The 15,331-nt window shown below is 44.5% G+C and overlaps 1 protein-coding gene across 7 annotated transcripts in view; it reads right to left on the bottom strand.

Annotated features, from left to right (window-relative positions):
* Window positions 1-15,331, bottom strand: part of CFAP92 (cilia and flagella associated protein 92 (putative)) — an 85,192-nt gene that overhangs the window by 41,854 nt on the left and 28,007 nt on the right. For 6 of the 7 annotated variants that reach the window (XR_010139333.1, XR_010139334.1, XM_054550569.2 and 3 more), the window contains exons 7-10: window positions 15,111-15,198; window positions 13,916-14,040; window positions 9,431-9,577; window positions 3,605-3,789 (exon numbers count right to left, since the gene is read on the bottom strand). Coding sequence is in view for 5 of the 7 variants with exons in the window: in XM_054550569.2 (XP_054406544.2) it covers window positions 3,605-3,789; window positions 9,431-9,577; window positions 13,916-14,040; window positions 15,111-15,198 (545 nt within the window). In the remaining 2 variants the exon portion in view is untranslated. The remainder of the gene's footprint in view (window positions 1-3,604; window positions 3,790-9,430; window positions 9,578-13,915; window positions 14,041-15,110; window positions 15,199-15,331) is intronic. The other variant, XM_054550570.2, reaches the window with a different exon arrangement.

Genomic DNA, 15,331 nt, shown 5'->3' with positions numbered 1-15,331 from the left:
CCCTGTGGGACTAAAACAAAAGAACTAATATTCATGTCATTGGAGTTTCAGAAGGAAAGGAGAAAAAAGGTGGTGCTGAAAAGTATTCCAATAAATAATGGCTAAAATTTTCTCAAATTTGGCAAAATACATAAGCCTATAGATTCAAAGAGCTCAGAGAACCCCAAATAAGATAAACACAAAGAAATCCAAGACATGTCATGGTCAAACTTCTGTAAATTAATGGCAAAGAAAGAAAATCTTGAAAGCTGCAAGAGATAAATGCCACCTTACTTACAGGGAAAAAAAGTAATTTGAATGATAGCAGATTTCCCATCAGAAACTGTAGTGGTAAGAAGAAAGTGGTATAACATTTTTCAAGTGTTAAAAAAAAAAAATCCGGCCAGGCACAGTGGCTCACACCTGTAACCCCAGAACTTTGGGAGGCTGAGGTGCGTGCATCACCTGAGGTCAGGAGTTTTGACACTAGCCTGGCTAACATGGTGAAATCCCGTCTCTACTAAAAATACAAAAATTAGCCAGGCATGGTGGTGCGTGCCCATAATCCCAGCTACTTGGGAGGCTGAGGCAGGAGAATCACCTGAATCCAGGAGGCAGAGGTTGCAGTGAGCCGAGATCACGCCACTGCACTCCAGCCTGGGTGACAGAGCCAGACTCTGTCTCAAAAAAAAAAAAAAAAAAAAAAAAATCAACCCCATTCTATACCAATTCTATATCCAGTAAAACTATCCTTCCAGAATGAAGGAAAAATAAAAACACCCTGAGACAAAGAACAACTAAAAGAATATGTTTTCAGCAGATTTATCCTACAGAAAGGCTAAAGGAAGTTCTTGAAACAGAAAGGAAATGACAAAAGAAGTCTTGGAACATTAGAAAGGAAGAAAGGATAATGGAATAAGTAGAACCACGGGTAAACATATACACTTTCCTTCAACCCTTGAGTTTTCTAGGTTATGTTTGACAGTTGAAGCAAAAAGTATAACATCATCTCATGTGGTTATCAATCTATGTAGAAGAAATATTTAGGAAAACTAAAGAGGTTTGAAGGGAGGTAAAGTTTCTATATTTCACTCAAACTGGTAAAATATTGATACCAAGAGATAGTGAAAAGTTATGTTATGCGTTAAATATAATACCCAGAGTGCCATTAAAAATCTATACCAAGAGATATAAATTCAAAAATACTACAGATAAATCAAAATGGAATTCTAAAAATTGGTCAAGTAACCCACAAGAAAGCAGGAATAAAAACTAAGAGAAACAAAAAAACAGAACAGACAGAAAACAAAAATTAAAATGGTAGACTTAAGCTCTAATATATCAACATTTACTCTAAATATAATGGTCTAAATACATCAACTAAAAGGCAGAGTAAATAAAGAAACATGACCAAACTACATGCAAGGGCATTATCCTGGAGTGGGGGAGAAGGCCAGTCTCAAAAGGTCACACACTGGATGTTTTCATTTATATAACCACGCCAGTTTCCTACAAAGCGCCATAAACTGGGGTGGGAGGGGGGGTGCTTAAAATGACAGAAATTTATTGTCTCCCCATTCTGAGGCTAGAAGTCAGAAATTAAGCTGTTGGCAGGGCCACGTTTCCTCGGAAGGTGCTTGGGAAGGTCCTTCCTTGCCTCTTCCAGCTTCTGGTGGCCCCAGATGTCCCCTGGCATGTGGCAGCATCCACTTTCCACGTGGCATTCTCCATGTGTCACTTTGCATAGTCTTCCCTCTATGTGTGTCTGTCTCTGGGTCCAATTTTCCCCTTTTCATAAGGATACCCTAATGACCTCATTTCAACTTAATTACCTCTGCAAAGACCCTCTTCCAAATAAGATCACATTCTGAGATACTGGGCGTTAGGAGTTCAACATACCATTTTTTGGGGGGATACAATTCAATCCTTAACCATAACATTTTCAAATTGACAAAAGTATAGAGATAGCAAATTAGTGGTTAGGGATGGTGGGTGTTAGGGGGTTGTTGTGACTACAAAAGGGTAGCATGAAGGAGATCTTTGTGATGATAGAATATTTCTACATCTCAAGTGCTGCGACAGTTACATACATGTACAATAAAATGGCACAGACCTATATACACATTAGACCAATGTCAATGTGCTGATTTTGATATTGTGCTATAGTTATGAAACACCTAATTACTGAGGAAATGGGATAAAGGATACATGGGACCTCTCTGTACTGTCTTTGCAACTTTCTGTGAATCTATATTTTAAAGTAAAAGTATGACATATGTATATGGACATACTTAGACACACAATTAAGCAGTTTCAGAAGACAAAAAGGGCTGGCACTATGGCTTACACCTGTAATCCTAGCACTTTGGGAGGCCACAGCAGGAGGATCACTTGATCCCAGGAGTTCAGGACCAGCCTGGGCAACATGGCAAAGACCCTGTCTCTACAAAAAATACAAAAATTAGCTGGGTGTGGTGGCATGCACCTGCAGTCTCAGCTACTAGGGAGGCTAAGGCAGGAGGATCACCTCAGCCCAGGAAGTTGAGGCTGCAGTAAGCTATGATTGCACCACTGCACTCCAGACAGGGCAGTGGAGTGAGACCCTGTCTCAAAAAAATTTTTTTTAAAAAAGGAGACAAGGTTGGGCACGGTGGCTGACGCCTGTAATCCCAACACTTTGGGAGGCCAAGGTGGGTGGATCACCTGAGGTCGAGAGTTTGAGACCAGATTGACCAACATGGAGAAACCCTGTCTCTACTAAAAATACAAAATTAGCCGGGCGTGGTGGCACATGCCTGTAATCCCAGCTACTCGGGAGGCTGAGGCAGAAGAATCACTTGAACCCAGGAGGTGGAGGTTGCGGTGAGCTGAGATTGCACCCCTGCACTCCAGCCTAGGCAACAAGAGCGAAATTCTGCCTCAAATAAATAAATAAATAAAATAAAAGACAAAAGATTTTATAAGCACTTGGAGAAACAAAAAACAGTTCACATACAAAGGTTCAACTTCAATGAAAATAAAAGATGATGGAACAATGCCTTCAAAACTCTGAAGGCAAATGATTTTTAGCCTAGAATTCTATATGCAGCCAAACTACCAGTCATGTGTAAGGATTAAAAAAGGTAGAAAAAATATATCTGCAGACATATGAGATCTCAAAGATAAATCTCCCATTGACCTTTTCTCGAGAAGCTACTGGAGGATGCACTCCAGCAAAACCAGACAGCAAATAAAGGGAGAGAATTCAGGAGACAGGGATCCAACCAGAAGAGGGAACAAGGAACTCATAGAATAAACAGAAGTGCTGAACCTGGTTGGTTCACAATGAGTGAGCACCCCTCTGGCAACTGCCACGGGAACAGGGAAGCCTGGGGGCTCCTGAAGGGAGGCTCATGACCTGCATGTGAAGAGCACCTGTGGCATAGTAGGAGACCTCAGGATTGGTCACACCTAATCCCAGGAACCCCATCTCTTTTGTATCTCACTGTGGGATCCTAAATGGTAAAATGCAGGTGATGACCACATTTCTCATGTGGGGCCATCGGGAGGACTAGAGATGGCATGTGACAGGCAGGTGGGTGGAAGGGGAGGAGCTCTAAACTCCATGTAGCCGGCTCATTCTTACCTCTAGTTCCTGAATGGGTACAGGCTGTGATGGAAGGCAGGAAGCACACTTGATCTTTATGGTCAGGGGATTTAAATCCTGCTTTTGCTCCTCAGTCATGATCGGAACTTCTGTTTTTAAAGTCAAAAGGCAATCTAAAATGTTGGCAGACTTCTCACTGCCACGACTCATGACAGTTTGCCATCCTGGGGGGACATACACCCAGCATTAGACCTTTCCTCCCGACACCCCCAAGACAAGCACAGAGGGATCAAGCAACCTGAGATGAGCCAATGATAAAATCACAACCCAAAAGGGAAAACTTTAATTAAAAAAAAAAAGAAAGAATTGGGAAACACCCACAGGCAGCATGACCTGTGCTAGTTTCTCAAACTGAGGTCCTGTAAATTCTCTAGAATAGAATTTGTGTGACTTAATCTTGATGACATCTTTTAAGAAGTAATACAAGCATTTACTGAATCACCTAGGACACAATAGGAACACCTATGTGTGGGTGCCACTCCCAGACAGTCTGATTTAATTGGTCTGGGGTGTGGCCTCCACAATGGGAGGTTTAAAAGCTCTCCAGGTAACTTGAAAACCAACGTTCTAGACCTGTGCTATCCACTATGGTAGCTATAGGCCATAGGTAGCTACTTGAATTGCAACTAATTAAAATTAAATAAAATATAAAATGCACTTCCTTCCCCACACAAGCCACATTCCAAATGCCCAGTACCCTCATGTGGCTATGGGCTCCTGTATGGGTCAGCGGAGAGCCTGACCATCACTGCAGGAAGGCTACTGGATGGAGTGCTCCAGGCAGTTCTCCCACCAAGGACATATCATGCCAGTGTGCACATTTGGTACTCAGTGGGTTGCTTCACCTGTTGTGATTTGATGAGGAAAGCACAGACATTGATGTAGAACACAACTGGCACATCTGAGCCAAATACAAGCATGCACACCTCCCGCCAGGGTGGTTTTGCACTAGTGCGCCTCGCAAAAAGGGTGGGTGAATTGAGCCATTGCAAGGCATATAGGTAGCTGTCAGAGCTGTCAGAATGCTTTTTCTTTTTTCTTTTTTTTTTTTTTTTTTGAGACAGAGTCTTGCTCTGTTGCCCAGGCTGGAGTACAGTGGCATGGTCTTGGCTCACTGCTAGCTATGCCTCCTGGGTTCACGCCATTCTCCTGCCTCAGCCTCCCAAGTAGCTGGGACTACAGGTGCCCAACAACACACCTGGCTAATTTTTTGTATTTTTAGTAGAGACGGGGTTTCACCGTGTTAGTCAGGCTGTTCTCGATCTCCAGACCTCGTGATCCACCCGCCTCGGCCTCCCAAAGTGCAGGGATTACAGGCGTGAGCCACCGCGCCCAGCCCAGAATGCTTTTTCTACAAAAGGGATCCATGTATTTCACCAGTCAGAGATGTACTAGGTAAGGAAAACAAACAAACAAACAAACAAACAAAAAAACACCTCAAGTTTTGGAGGTAGGATTGACCTGGGTTTGAATCCCAGATCTGACTCTTTGTCATGTGATAAGCTAGAGTCTCCAAGGCTCAATTTCATCTGCGAAATGGGGATAGATACCACCTTCCTTGGGGTTAAAGGATTAAGAAAGATGATGTATGAAATGGTGCTCAAAAAGATCAGTCTATTCCTTTCAACATGCCTATAAGTGTATTTCTAGGGCATGTAAAAGCCAAGTCGCTCACATTCAGAAAGAGTAGGCACTTCTAAAACAAGTCCCGGGCCAGGTGTGCGCAGCCATCTGCACAGGCTGTGAAAAGAGGCGTGCACAGCTCCTGGGGGTAGCCCTCACGCTCCCGCAGGATCCTCTTTAACAAAGCTGATTCATGAAAGCTGTCACCCATTACGCCTGTGTTCTATAATTTTGTGAGCCTTTTCACATAAAAGACTACCCAAGGGTAGGCCGGGTACGGTGGCTCACGCCTATAATCCCAGCAGTTTGGCAGGCTGAGGCAGGTGGATTACCTGAGGTCAGGAGTTCGAGACCAGCCTGACCAAAATGGAGAAACCTCGTCTCTACCAAAAATACAAAATCAGCCAGACGTGGTAACACATGCCTGTATTCCCAACTACTCAGGAAGGCTAAGGCAGGAGAATCGCTTGAACCCGGGAGGCGGAGGTTGTGGTGAGCTGAGATTGCGCCATTGTACTCCAGCCTGGGCAACAAGAGCAAAACTCTATCTCAAAAAAGAAAAAAAAAAGACTACTCAAGGTAGAAGGAATCCCCATTGCGAAAATAAAAATAAAAAAAAGTGCTCAAATCATCAGAGTCAGGGAGACATACACCAGAACAGAATTCCGGGCTGGGGGCTCACAGCCTCCACACTGCCGACAGTTGGGGCAGACCACCCTTTGCTCAGGGGACAGTCCTGTGCATTGTGGCATGTTTAACAGTATCTTACTAGATGCCAGTGGCACCCCACTCTCAGTCGTGCCAACCAAAATGCCTCTATACGCAGCCAAATGTCCCCAGCAGACACAAGCCCCCTGAGTTAAGAGCGCTGGTTAAAAGTGGAACGGTATAAGGGAATGTTTGTGCTCCTCCAACAGCCAGTCCCAAACATGTGCTAATATAATTTCATCCTTAACCTTGTGTGGTTGCTGTCATCTCCACATTACAGATGGGGAAACTGAGGCCCAGAGTTCTGACGCAATCATCCAAGGTCTCTTAGAAAATACGCTGTGGAACCAGCATCCAAACCAGTTCTGTTGGGCTAAGTGGGGCCCCTCTGCTATGCAATACTATCCTTTTAAAATAAGAGTTCACTCTCAGACACAGAATCTTTCTAGAATCTTACTGGGTTACTAGCCAACCAATATTTACTAATAAGGTATACACGATCTATCGCCTAATTTGAAATTGAAGATGATAACCAAAAATAATTATGCTGGGCTTAAAATAAATAATCTTATGCTATTATTTTCTGGCAAAACCAGACATACAACTGGCCTGCTGAGCCGACCTGTTCTCTGTCGATGACCATAGGCTATGTCATGGGTATAATGGAGCGGCCCATACACATGGCCTCAGGACAGCTGCTGCCTCCACACCAGCACCCTCTGGGTTCCACCATGCTAAGCAGTTTACACACGTCAGCTCCTGTGATCCTTAAAACAATGCTCTGAGGTAGGAGTAATCACCCCCATTTCACAGAGGAGGAAAGTGAGACTCAGAGAAAGCAGATAACTTGCTGGTAAGTGGCTGAGCCATGATCAAAGTGTTTTTGTCACCAAAGCTCTTACATATGAACCCCTGCATTGTACAGCATTGTACATGATGGTGCAGGTTAAAGAGAGGGGAGGCTAGGTCCGGCACAGTAACTCACGCCTGTAATCCAGCACTTTGGGAGGCTGAGGCAGGCGGATCACTGTCAGGCCTCTGAGCCCAAGCTAAGCCATCATATCCCCAGTGAACTGCACGTATACATCCAGATGGCCTGAAGCAACTGAAGATCCGCAAAAGAAGTGAAAATAGCCTTAACTGATGACATTCCTTCCACCAGTGATTTGTTTCTGCCCCACCCTAACTGATCAATGTACTTTGTAATCTCCCCCACCCTTAAGAAGGTTCTTTATAATCTCCCCCACCCTTAAGAAGGTTTTTTGTAATTCTCCCCACCCTTGAGAATGTACTTTGTGAGATCCACCCCCTGCCCCCAAAACATTGCTCTTAACTCCACTGCCTATCCCAAAACCTGTAAGAACTAATGATAATCCACTACCCTTTGCTGACTCTCTTTTCAGACTCAGCCTGCCTGCACCCAGGTGAAATAAACAGCCTTGTTGCTTACACAAAGCCTGTTTGGTGGTCTCTTCACACGGACACGTAAGACAATCACGAGGTCAGGAGTTCAAGACTAGCCTGGCCAAAATTGTGAAACCCCATCTCTACTAAAAATATAAAAATTAGCCTGGCATGGTGGCATGCGCCTGTAATCCCAGCTACTCTAGAGGGTGAGGCAGGAGAATTGCTTAAACCTGGGGGGCAGAAGCTGTAGTGAGCCGAGATCGCGCCACTGCACTCCAGCCTGGGCGACAGAGCAAGACTCCATCTCGAAAAAAAAAGAGAGAGAGAGAGGGGACCACGTCCTGGCTTCATTCTGTTGGAAACAGTCACACCAGGCAGGCCAAAACAGTTGAACTTCTTTTTCCTCTCACGGTAAAATCCAAAGCGGGGCAGGTCCCATGGTGCGCTCCCCAAGGAGGATCATGGGTTCCTCCTTGGGACTCTAGGACGAAGGAAGCAGCTAGCAAAGGCGTTCGCTCAAAGCTACTGTGTGCAATAGGTATGCTGGAGGGTCAGGATGGAGCGTGGGGTGGGGTAAGACCCTCTGAAAGTTTACTCTCTGGCACTGTTGCTTCTCAAGAGGTTCTGATGCTATGAGAAAGTGAAGGCGAATAGGAAGGACAAGCTGTAGGTGAAGTATGATTTTCAAAAAGTCATTTAAAACTGCAAACTGCCACATGCGGCAGCTCATGCCTGTAATTCTAGAACTTTGAGAGGCTGAGGCAGGAGGATTACTTATGCCCAGGAGTTTGAGACCAGCCTGGGCAACATAGCAAGACCTTGTCTCTACAGAAAATACAAAAAAAAAAAAAAAACAGCCAGGTGTGGTGGTGTGCACCTGTAGTCTCAGCTATGCGGGCGGCAGAGGCGGGAGGCTTGCTTCAGGCTGGAGTGAGCTATGATCATGTCACTTACACTCCAGCCTGGGTGAGAGAGCAAGACCCTATCTCAAAAAAAAAAAAAAAAAAAGTGCAAACTGAAAAGTTAATAGCACTTTCTCTGAATTGTCTGAATTGACACCAACCCAAGAGCACGTGAGGAAGAGGATGACTGGCACCTGTGGAACTGAACTGGAGGCTCTGACTTATGGGGTTTTTGCCCCCTTCTCTATGAATGCTGGTTCCAGCTCAGAAAAGACCAACGCACGCGCTTCTGCAGAGTAGCCAGGAGAGGGGGCACAAGACACGTGATGGCAAAAAACAAAACAAAACAAAACAAAAAAAAACGAACAAAGTCTGAATTTTCTCTAAAAAGAAAAAAAAAGGGGGAGTTCACCCCATATTACTCTTTTTTGGAACAAAGCAACATAATTTTACCAAAATATATGCTGAGCTTTCAATCATCAAAACATATTGATATAATATTTAGTTATGATTTACCAATATGTATAAAGTCTAGTTCATAAATAGCGGTAGATCTTATAAAGCAAAATAATTAAATCCCTGTTTGGCCACTGAGCTGTGCGGGCTTAGGAAAGTTACTTAACCTCTTTGAGTTCTTTTCCTCACTGAAAAAAATGGTAACAACGATAACCACCACAGCCACCACCACACCACAGGTTAGCTGAGTGGGACAGAATTTGGTCTGAGAAGTAAGTGATGTGTCACACGGGAGGTGCCTGCACCCAGAGGGGCTCGGTCAAAAAGGGTTCCCTTTCCTCATTCCCTTTACTAGATGTTTTTGTAAAAATCTGTAGCAAAGCATTTATTAAAAGCAGCATCTTCTTAGCAAACACTATGATGACATTTAATATTCCCATAGGCTTCCTTGGATTTTGGAATCAAACAGAGCTGGGTTCAAGTCCAGGCTTCACATTTCCTAGCTGTGTGATCTCAGGCAAGGCAGCTACCCTCTCTGGGCCTTTGTTTCCCCCTGTACTATGAAGCCAATTCCCCTAAGTTTCCTGAGGTGGCTGTGAGGATGAAATGAGGTGGCACGCAGCAGGGTTGTAATTAGGAGCATCCGCTTATGGCCATTCTGGCCACAAGACAAGCGGGAGCTGCTGGGAACAGGGCAAGGAGTGGGTACCAGCAAGGAGCGGCATGATGGCCAGCTGGATGGAGAACACGCTCTGCTTCCTGGGGCCTGTCAGCGTGGGGTCTGCCTCTTCTTCTGCCAGGGGCTTCTTATGTCTCTTCTGGATTTTCCTTCTTCCCTCTGAATCTTTCCCTTTAACTGTGAAATCAAATAAAGGAGATGAGCATTAAGAGGAGACTGTATCTGAGCTGCTATATGTGGACCTGAACATGCTACAGAGATTCAGGAAGGTTCCGGAAGCTCCTAGAAGGCAGGGGTTGTTCTTTGTGTGACTGCCTCTTCCCAGCAACCAGAAGTGGTGGCTAAATATAGATGGCAGGCCCGTTGCCAGTTATATGTAGTAATAGGGTGAGGGCCTCTCATTCCCCGCCTCTGCTAACCGAGAACACAGGCAGAAGAGGACTAAGGTCATCATGACAATGATGCCATAACACACCTAAGGCTCTCTTCCAGTCAGCTCTTAATCTCAGCGCACGGTGGACGGTGGGCTTTTTTAAGAGACCCTGCTCTTAAACAAACAAAAGCCCACAGTCTGAGCCTCAGTAACCTCACCTGTTATATGAGGGCAACAGCACCCGCCTTCTAGGACACTGAGAAGAGGAAATTAGCAACGCTACATAAAATACTCAGCTCAGTGCCAAGCTCAGACCAGAAGGAAAAGGAGCTGAGAACACATATAAATCTACGGTCATCAAGACAAGACCAATGGGACAGACGAGAAAGCCCAGGAACAGACCCAAATACATAGGGGAACCTAACAGATGCCAGAAGTGGCATTTCAAATCAGTGGGTAAGTTATATTGACTATCCATATGGGAGCAAATTAAGTTACTGAATTACTTCATGGCATATACAAAATGAATTCCAGACTAAAAGTATAAAACAAAAACTTTAAAATCATCAGAAGAGTATCTAGGAGACTATACTGACATCTGGATGAAGGATTTCTTTCTTTTTTTTTTTTTTTTTTTGAGATGGAGTTTCACTCTGTTGCTCAGGCTGGAGTGCAATGGCACGATCGAGGCTCATTGCAACCTCTGCCTCCTGGGTTCAAGCAATTCTCCTGTCTCAGGCTCCTGAGTAGCTGGGACCACAGGCGCGTGCTACCACGCCCAGCTAATTTTTGTATTTTTAATAGAGATGAGGTTTCACCATGTTGGCCAGGCTAGTCTCAAACTCCTGACCTCAGGTGATCCATCTGCCTTGGCCTCCCAAAGTGCTAGGATTACAGGTGTAAGCCACCGCACCTGGCCTCTTTTTTTCTTTTTCTTTAAGAGATGATGTTTCGCCCGGGTGTGGTGACTCACTCCTGTAAACCCGGCACTTTGGGAGGCTGAGGCAAGTGGATCACCTGAGGTCAGGATTTTGAGACCAGCCTGGCCAACATGGTGAAACCCCATCTTTACTAAAAATAAAAAATTAGCCAGCTGTGGTGGCGGGCATCTGTAATCCCAGCTACTTGGGAGGCTGAGGCAGGAGAATCACTTGAACCTGGGAGGCAGAGGTAGCAGTGAGCCCAGATCGTGCCATTGTACTCCAGCCTGGGCTACAAGAGTGAAACTCAGTCCTTGGAAAAAAAAAAAAAAAAAAAAAGATGATGTTTCACTATGTTGCCAAAGCTGGCCATGAACTCTGGACTCAAGTGATCATCCCCTCAGTCTTGCAAGTAGCTTGGACTACAGGCATGCACCACCATACCCAGCTGAGGACGGATTTCTTAAACATTCCTGAAAGTATAAACTAGAGAGGAATAGTTAAATAATTGCTGTACAAAACAAGATACCATAAATCAAGTCAAAGGATAAGTTACATACCCCTGTCTGTGAGGATTACCATGCATATAACTGGCAATGTACAATTATCCAGATGTAAACGCAAAGCTGACAGATCAGTAAGACAATTTTTTTTTAACTAACACAAAAATAAGCAAAGATATGAATAGGAAAATCATAGAAGAGTGTGACCAAATAAGCCTATGCAATGCTGCTCAGCCTCACCAGGAGTCAAGAACTAAACCATGCCCGTGCAGAACGGGGAGAACAGCAATCCTCAGGACTGCGAGCAGGGAGGTAAAGAGATGCCGCCTGAGGCTGGGCCCGGTGGCTCACGCCTGTAATCCCAGCACTTTGGGAGGCCAAGGCAGGCGGATCACCTGAGGTCGGGAGTTCAAGACCAGCCTGGCCAACATGGAGAAACTCTGTTTCTACTAAAAATACAAAACTAGCTGGGCATGGTGGCACATGCCTGTAATCCCAGCTACTCGGGAGGTTGAGGTAGAACTGCTTGAACCGGGGAGATGGAGGTTATGGTGAGCCGAGATTGCGCCATTGCACTCCAGCCTAGGCAACAAGAGCAGAACTCTGTCTCAAGAAAAAAAAGAAAAAAAAAGGGAGATGCCGCCTGGAGAGTAAACCAGCAGCATCTAGCAATGGGGTCGAGGCTCACAGCCTGTGCCCCAGGGGTCCCACTGGGCCAATGCCGTGGACTCACATGTGTGCCCAGATGCTCACCATGGCAGTGCTGGAGAGCAAGAAATTGGAGACAACTCAGATCCCCGGCAGGGGGACTGTGTGCATGCAGGACGGTCCACCCAAAACACATGGCAAAACGCTAACACCTAAATTGTGAATATGTAGTTGTTGCATTTTCATGTGAACTTTCCTATCTTTATTTCAAAATAAAAAGAACGGTTTAAAAATCTCATTAAATGCTTAAAGCACACTTTAAAAAAGAGTGACACTTTTAATCCGGAAAAGAAAAAAGTCAGGAGTTGAGAGGCGTTCACATGTGGAAGTGTGACTCAGTCTTTGTGGACCATAAGAATAGGAATGAGTTTTCTTCAACTGTGTCTCCAGCACCCAGCAGAGAGAGCCTGGCTCAAGCAGTCACTTCCCTCTGCAGCCATAGACTGTTGCACTAGAACCAGGCCAGTGTCAGGAAACAACAGGTTAACTGATGGAGAGATGAGGAAATGATCTGTAGCAATTATAGCTAAAAGGACGTGAAATGGCCCATCCCAGGAGGCAGCAGTATACCCACTGGCTCTAGATTTTCCCACTTCATACTGGAAACACAACTTCTTAATGAGAAACTGGTGAGGGGATCTAAGCTGAGAATGAGGGAGTCAATTTAGTGGCTTCTGAGGGTTCTGCTCTCTTGACAGTATGTGAATAAGATTACATGCTTCTGCATGAACGGATCCCGTAACACGGGATGCTGTGTTCTTCATTCCACCATAAGAGTAAACACTAGGCCGGGCACAGTGGCTCACGCTTGTAATCCCAGCACTTTGGGAGGCTGAGGCAGGCAGATCATTTGAGACCAGCCTGACCGACATGGTGAAACCCCGTCTCTACTAAAAATACAAAAATTAGCTGGGTGTGGTGGTGGACGCCTATAATCCCAGCTACTCAGGAGGCTGAGGCAGGAGAATTGCTTGAACCCAGGAGGCAGAGGTTGCAGTGAGCCAAGATTGCGCCATTGCACTCCAGCCTGGGCAATAGAGTGAGGCTCCCTCTCAAAAAAAAAAAAAGAGAAGGCTGGGCGCGGTGGCTCACACCTGTAATCCAGCACTTTGGGAGGCCGAGGCGGGCAGATCACGAGGTCAGGAGATTGAGACCATCCTGGCTAACACAGTGAAACCCCGTCTCTAATAAAAATACAAAAAATTAGCCAGGCGTGGTGGCGGGCGCCTGTAATCCCAGCTACTCAGGAGGCTGAGGCAGGAGAATTGCTTGAACCCAGGAGGCAGAGGTTGCGGTGAGCCAAGATTGCGCCATTGCACTCCAGCCTGGGCAATAGAGTGAGGCTCCCTCTCAAAAAAAAAAAAAGAAAAGAAAAAGAGTAAATATCTTTCAAGGAGAGTCTTTCCATAAACATGATTCTTTTATGCCTCCCCAACATACCACATACCTACCCATACCACAACATCTATCACAAAGAATTGTAATTCTTTATTTGAAAGTCTTCATTAGATATTAGAGATTTTCATGTCCCCCATATGCACAACACCATGGGTCAAAAATATTGATGGAATGGAATGGATGATGAGGGTGAGTGAATGACATGAGAAGAAATGGAACAAATGGATGGGTGGATGGAGATGGAGGGATAGAGATGGATGGATGGATGGATGGACGGATGGATGGATGGATGGATGGATGAATAAATGGAATGGGTGGGTGGACAGATGAACGGATGGGGATTGATGGATAGGGATGGATGAATGGATGGATGAATAGAGATGGATGGATAGATGGGGATGGACAGATGGATGAATGGATGGATGAGGATGGGTGGATGGATGGACAGTAAGGATGGGATGCATAAGTTGAAAATGTATACAGTACTCTTACTTTCGAGAAACATTTGGTCAAATATGCAAGAATCTCATTGAAGTATCCTGAATTTAAAATATTTCATAATTATTCCAAGTCTAGTTATATTATAAAATTCCCCAATCCTACCCTAACTTACTTTGAGACCTTTGTCTGTCTAATATGTTTGTTAAGCTGCTAAGTGATTCACTCTCAATTAATTCCTTCATCTCCATCATGCTTGCTCCTGCCAAAGAAATGGTTGGTGTCCTCGACACACTCCATCTAGAAAATTCACAAAGAGAAAAATTAATGGAGGTGAAAAAAATCAGGGGCCAGATCTGAGAGTCTATTTACTGATGTACTAAATGAGAGCAGGTTTTTTAAAAACCTTATAGTGCATTCCTCTAACCCAGTGCTTCTCAGTTTTCAATGTGCCTGTGAGTTACCTAGGGATTTTGTCAAATAAAATGTAGACTCTGGTTCAGTAAACCAGGGGCAGGCCTGAAATTCTCCATTTCTACCAAATCCCCACTGATGCTGACACACTTGGTCTGCATTCAAGGTACTAACCAACTCAAAAATATAATGGAAAATAATATATTTTTATAAAAATAACCCAAACTATAAAACATCTAAGAATTCACTTATAGGAATTATCTACAACATTTATAGGCAGAACAAATGAACTCTATTAAAGGACATAAGGGGGGTCTGAATTGAGTGAAAGGATATACCATGATCATAGATGAGACACCTTAACAATGTAAAAATGTCAACTCTTCCCAAATTAATCTACATATTCAATACAAAAACAATTTTTAAAAATCAAAATTGCTTAAAGACATGTTCTCTCGGTTCTTCTCACTCCATTTCCCAAAACCACCAGCTGAGCTTCCATTCTCTCCCTGGTCCCCATAGCATCCAAGGAGTCTCCTCCAGACCCTTCTCGGGCTACCAGAGGCCCTAAGAGCAACTGACCTCATGCAGGATGGCTGGAGACTCAGGAGTCTGAAGGTGTGGGTTGGAAACCTGGCTTAACCAGGAATTCTGGTTTATCACTTTGTGTAAACCATTTAATTACTCAGTCACCATTTTAGGAAACGGAGATAGTCATACCACCTCACAAAGTTATCATTATGAGGATCAAATGAGATAAAATAATGCATGCAGAAAGCTTGATGTGCAACATGTACTCATAAACAAAAGCTGCCCTTTCCCTGTTAGCTTAAGTTAGCCTGGATTGCATGAGCTCCAGTTTAACTGGATTTACTAAAAAACCTACCACGACTCATAGTAGGGCTAGTACAAGAGGGGCTCCACTCCCACCACCCAAAATATCGTTCAATCCTTACTGAACCGTGGAAGAATCATCCGTTTTGAGGGACTTCTCATATTCCTCATTGTTCTTGGAAGAAGTTTCGGGCTCTGCTTGGTGAGAACCTGAAAACAGTAGCAAATGTTTCCAAGCTTTTTGTTACATGCTAGTTCACTAAGAAATGAGGGCCCCTGACCTATTTCTGTAATGTCATTCTCTATGCTGAAGGCCTGGGACGCGGTAAGGCCTGGGATGTTG

This window comes from Pongo abelii, chromosome 2 (genome assembly GCF_028885655.2).
Source record: "Pongo abelii isolate AG06213 chromosome 2, NHGRI_mPonAbe1-v2.0_pri, whole genome shotgun sequence".
NCBI lineage: Eukaryota > Metazoa > Chordata > Mammalia > Primates > Hominidae > Pongo > Pongo abelii.
Note: the sequence above shows the minus strand (reverse complement) of the source record. Positions and strands in the feature narration are given on the sequence as shown.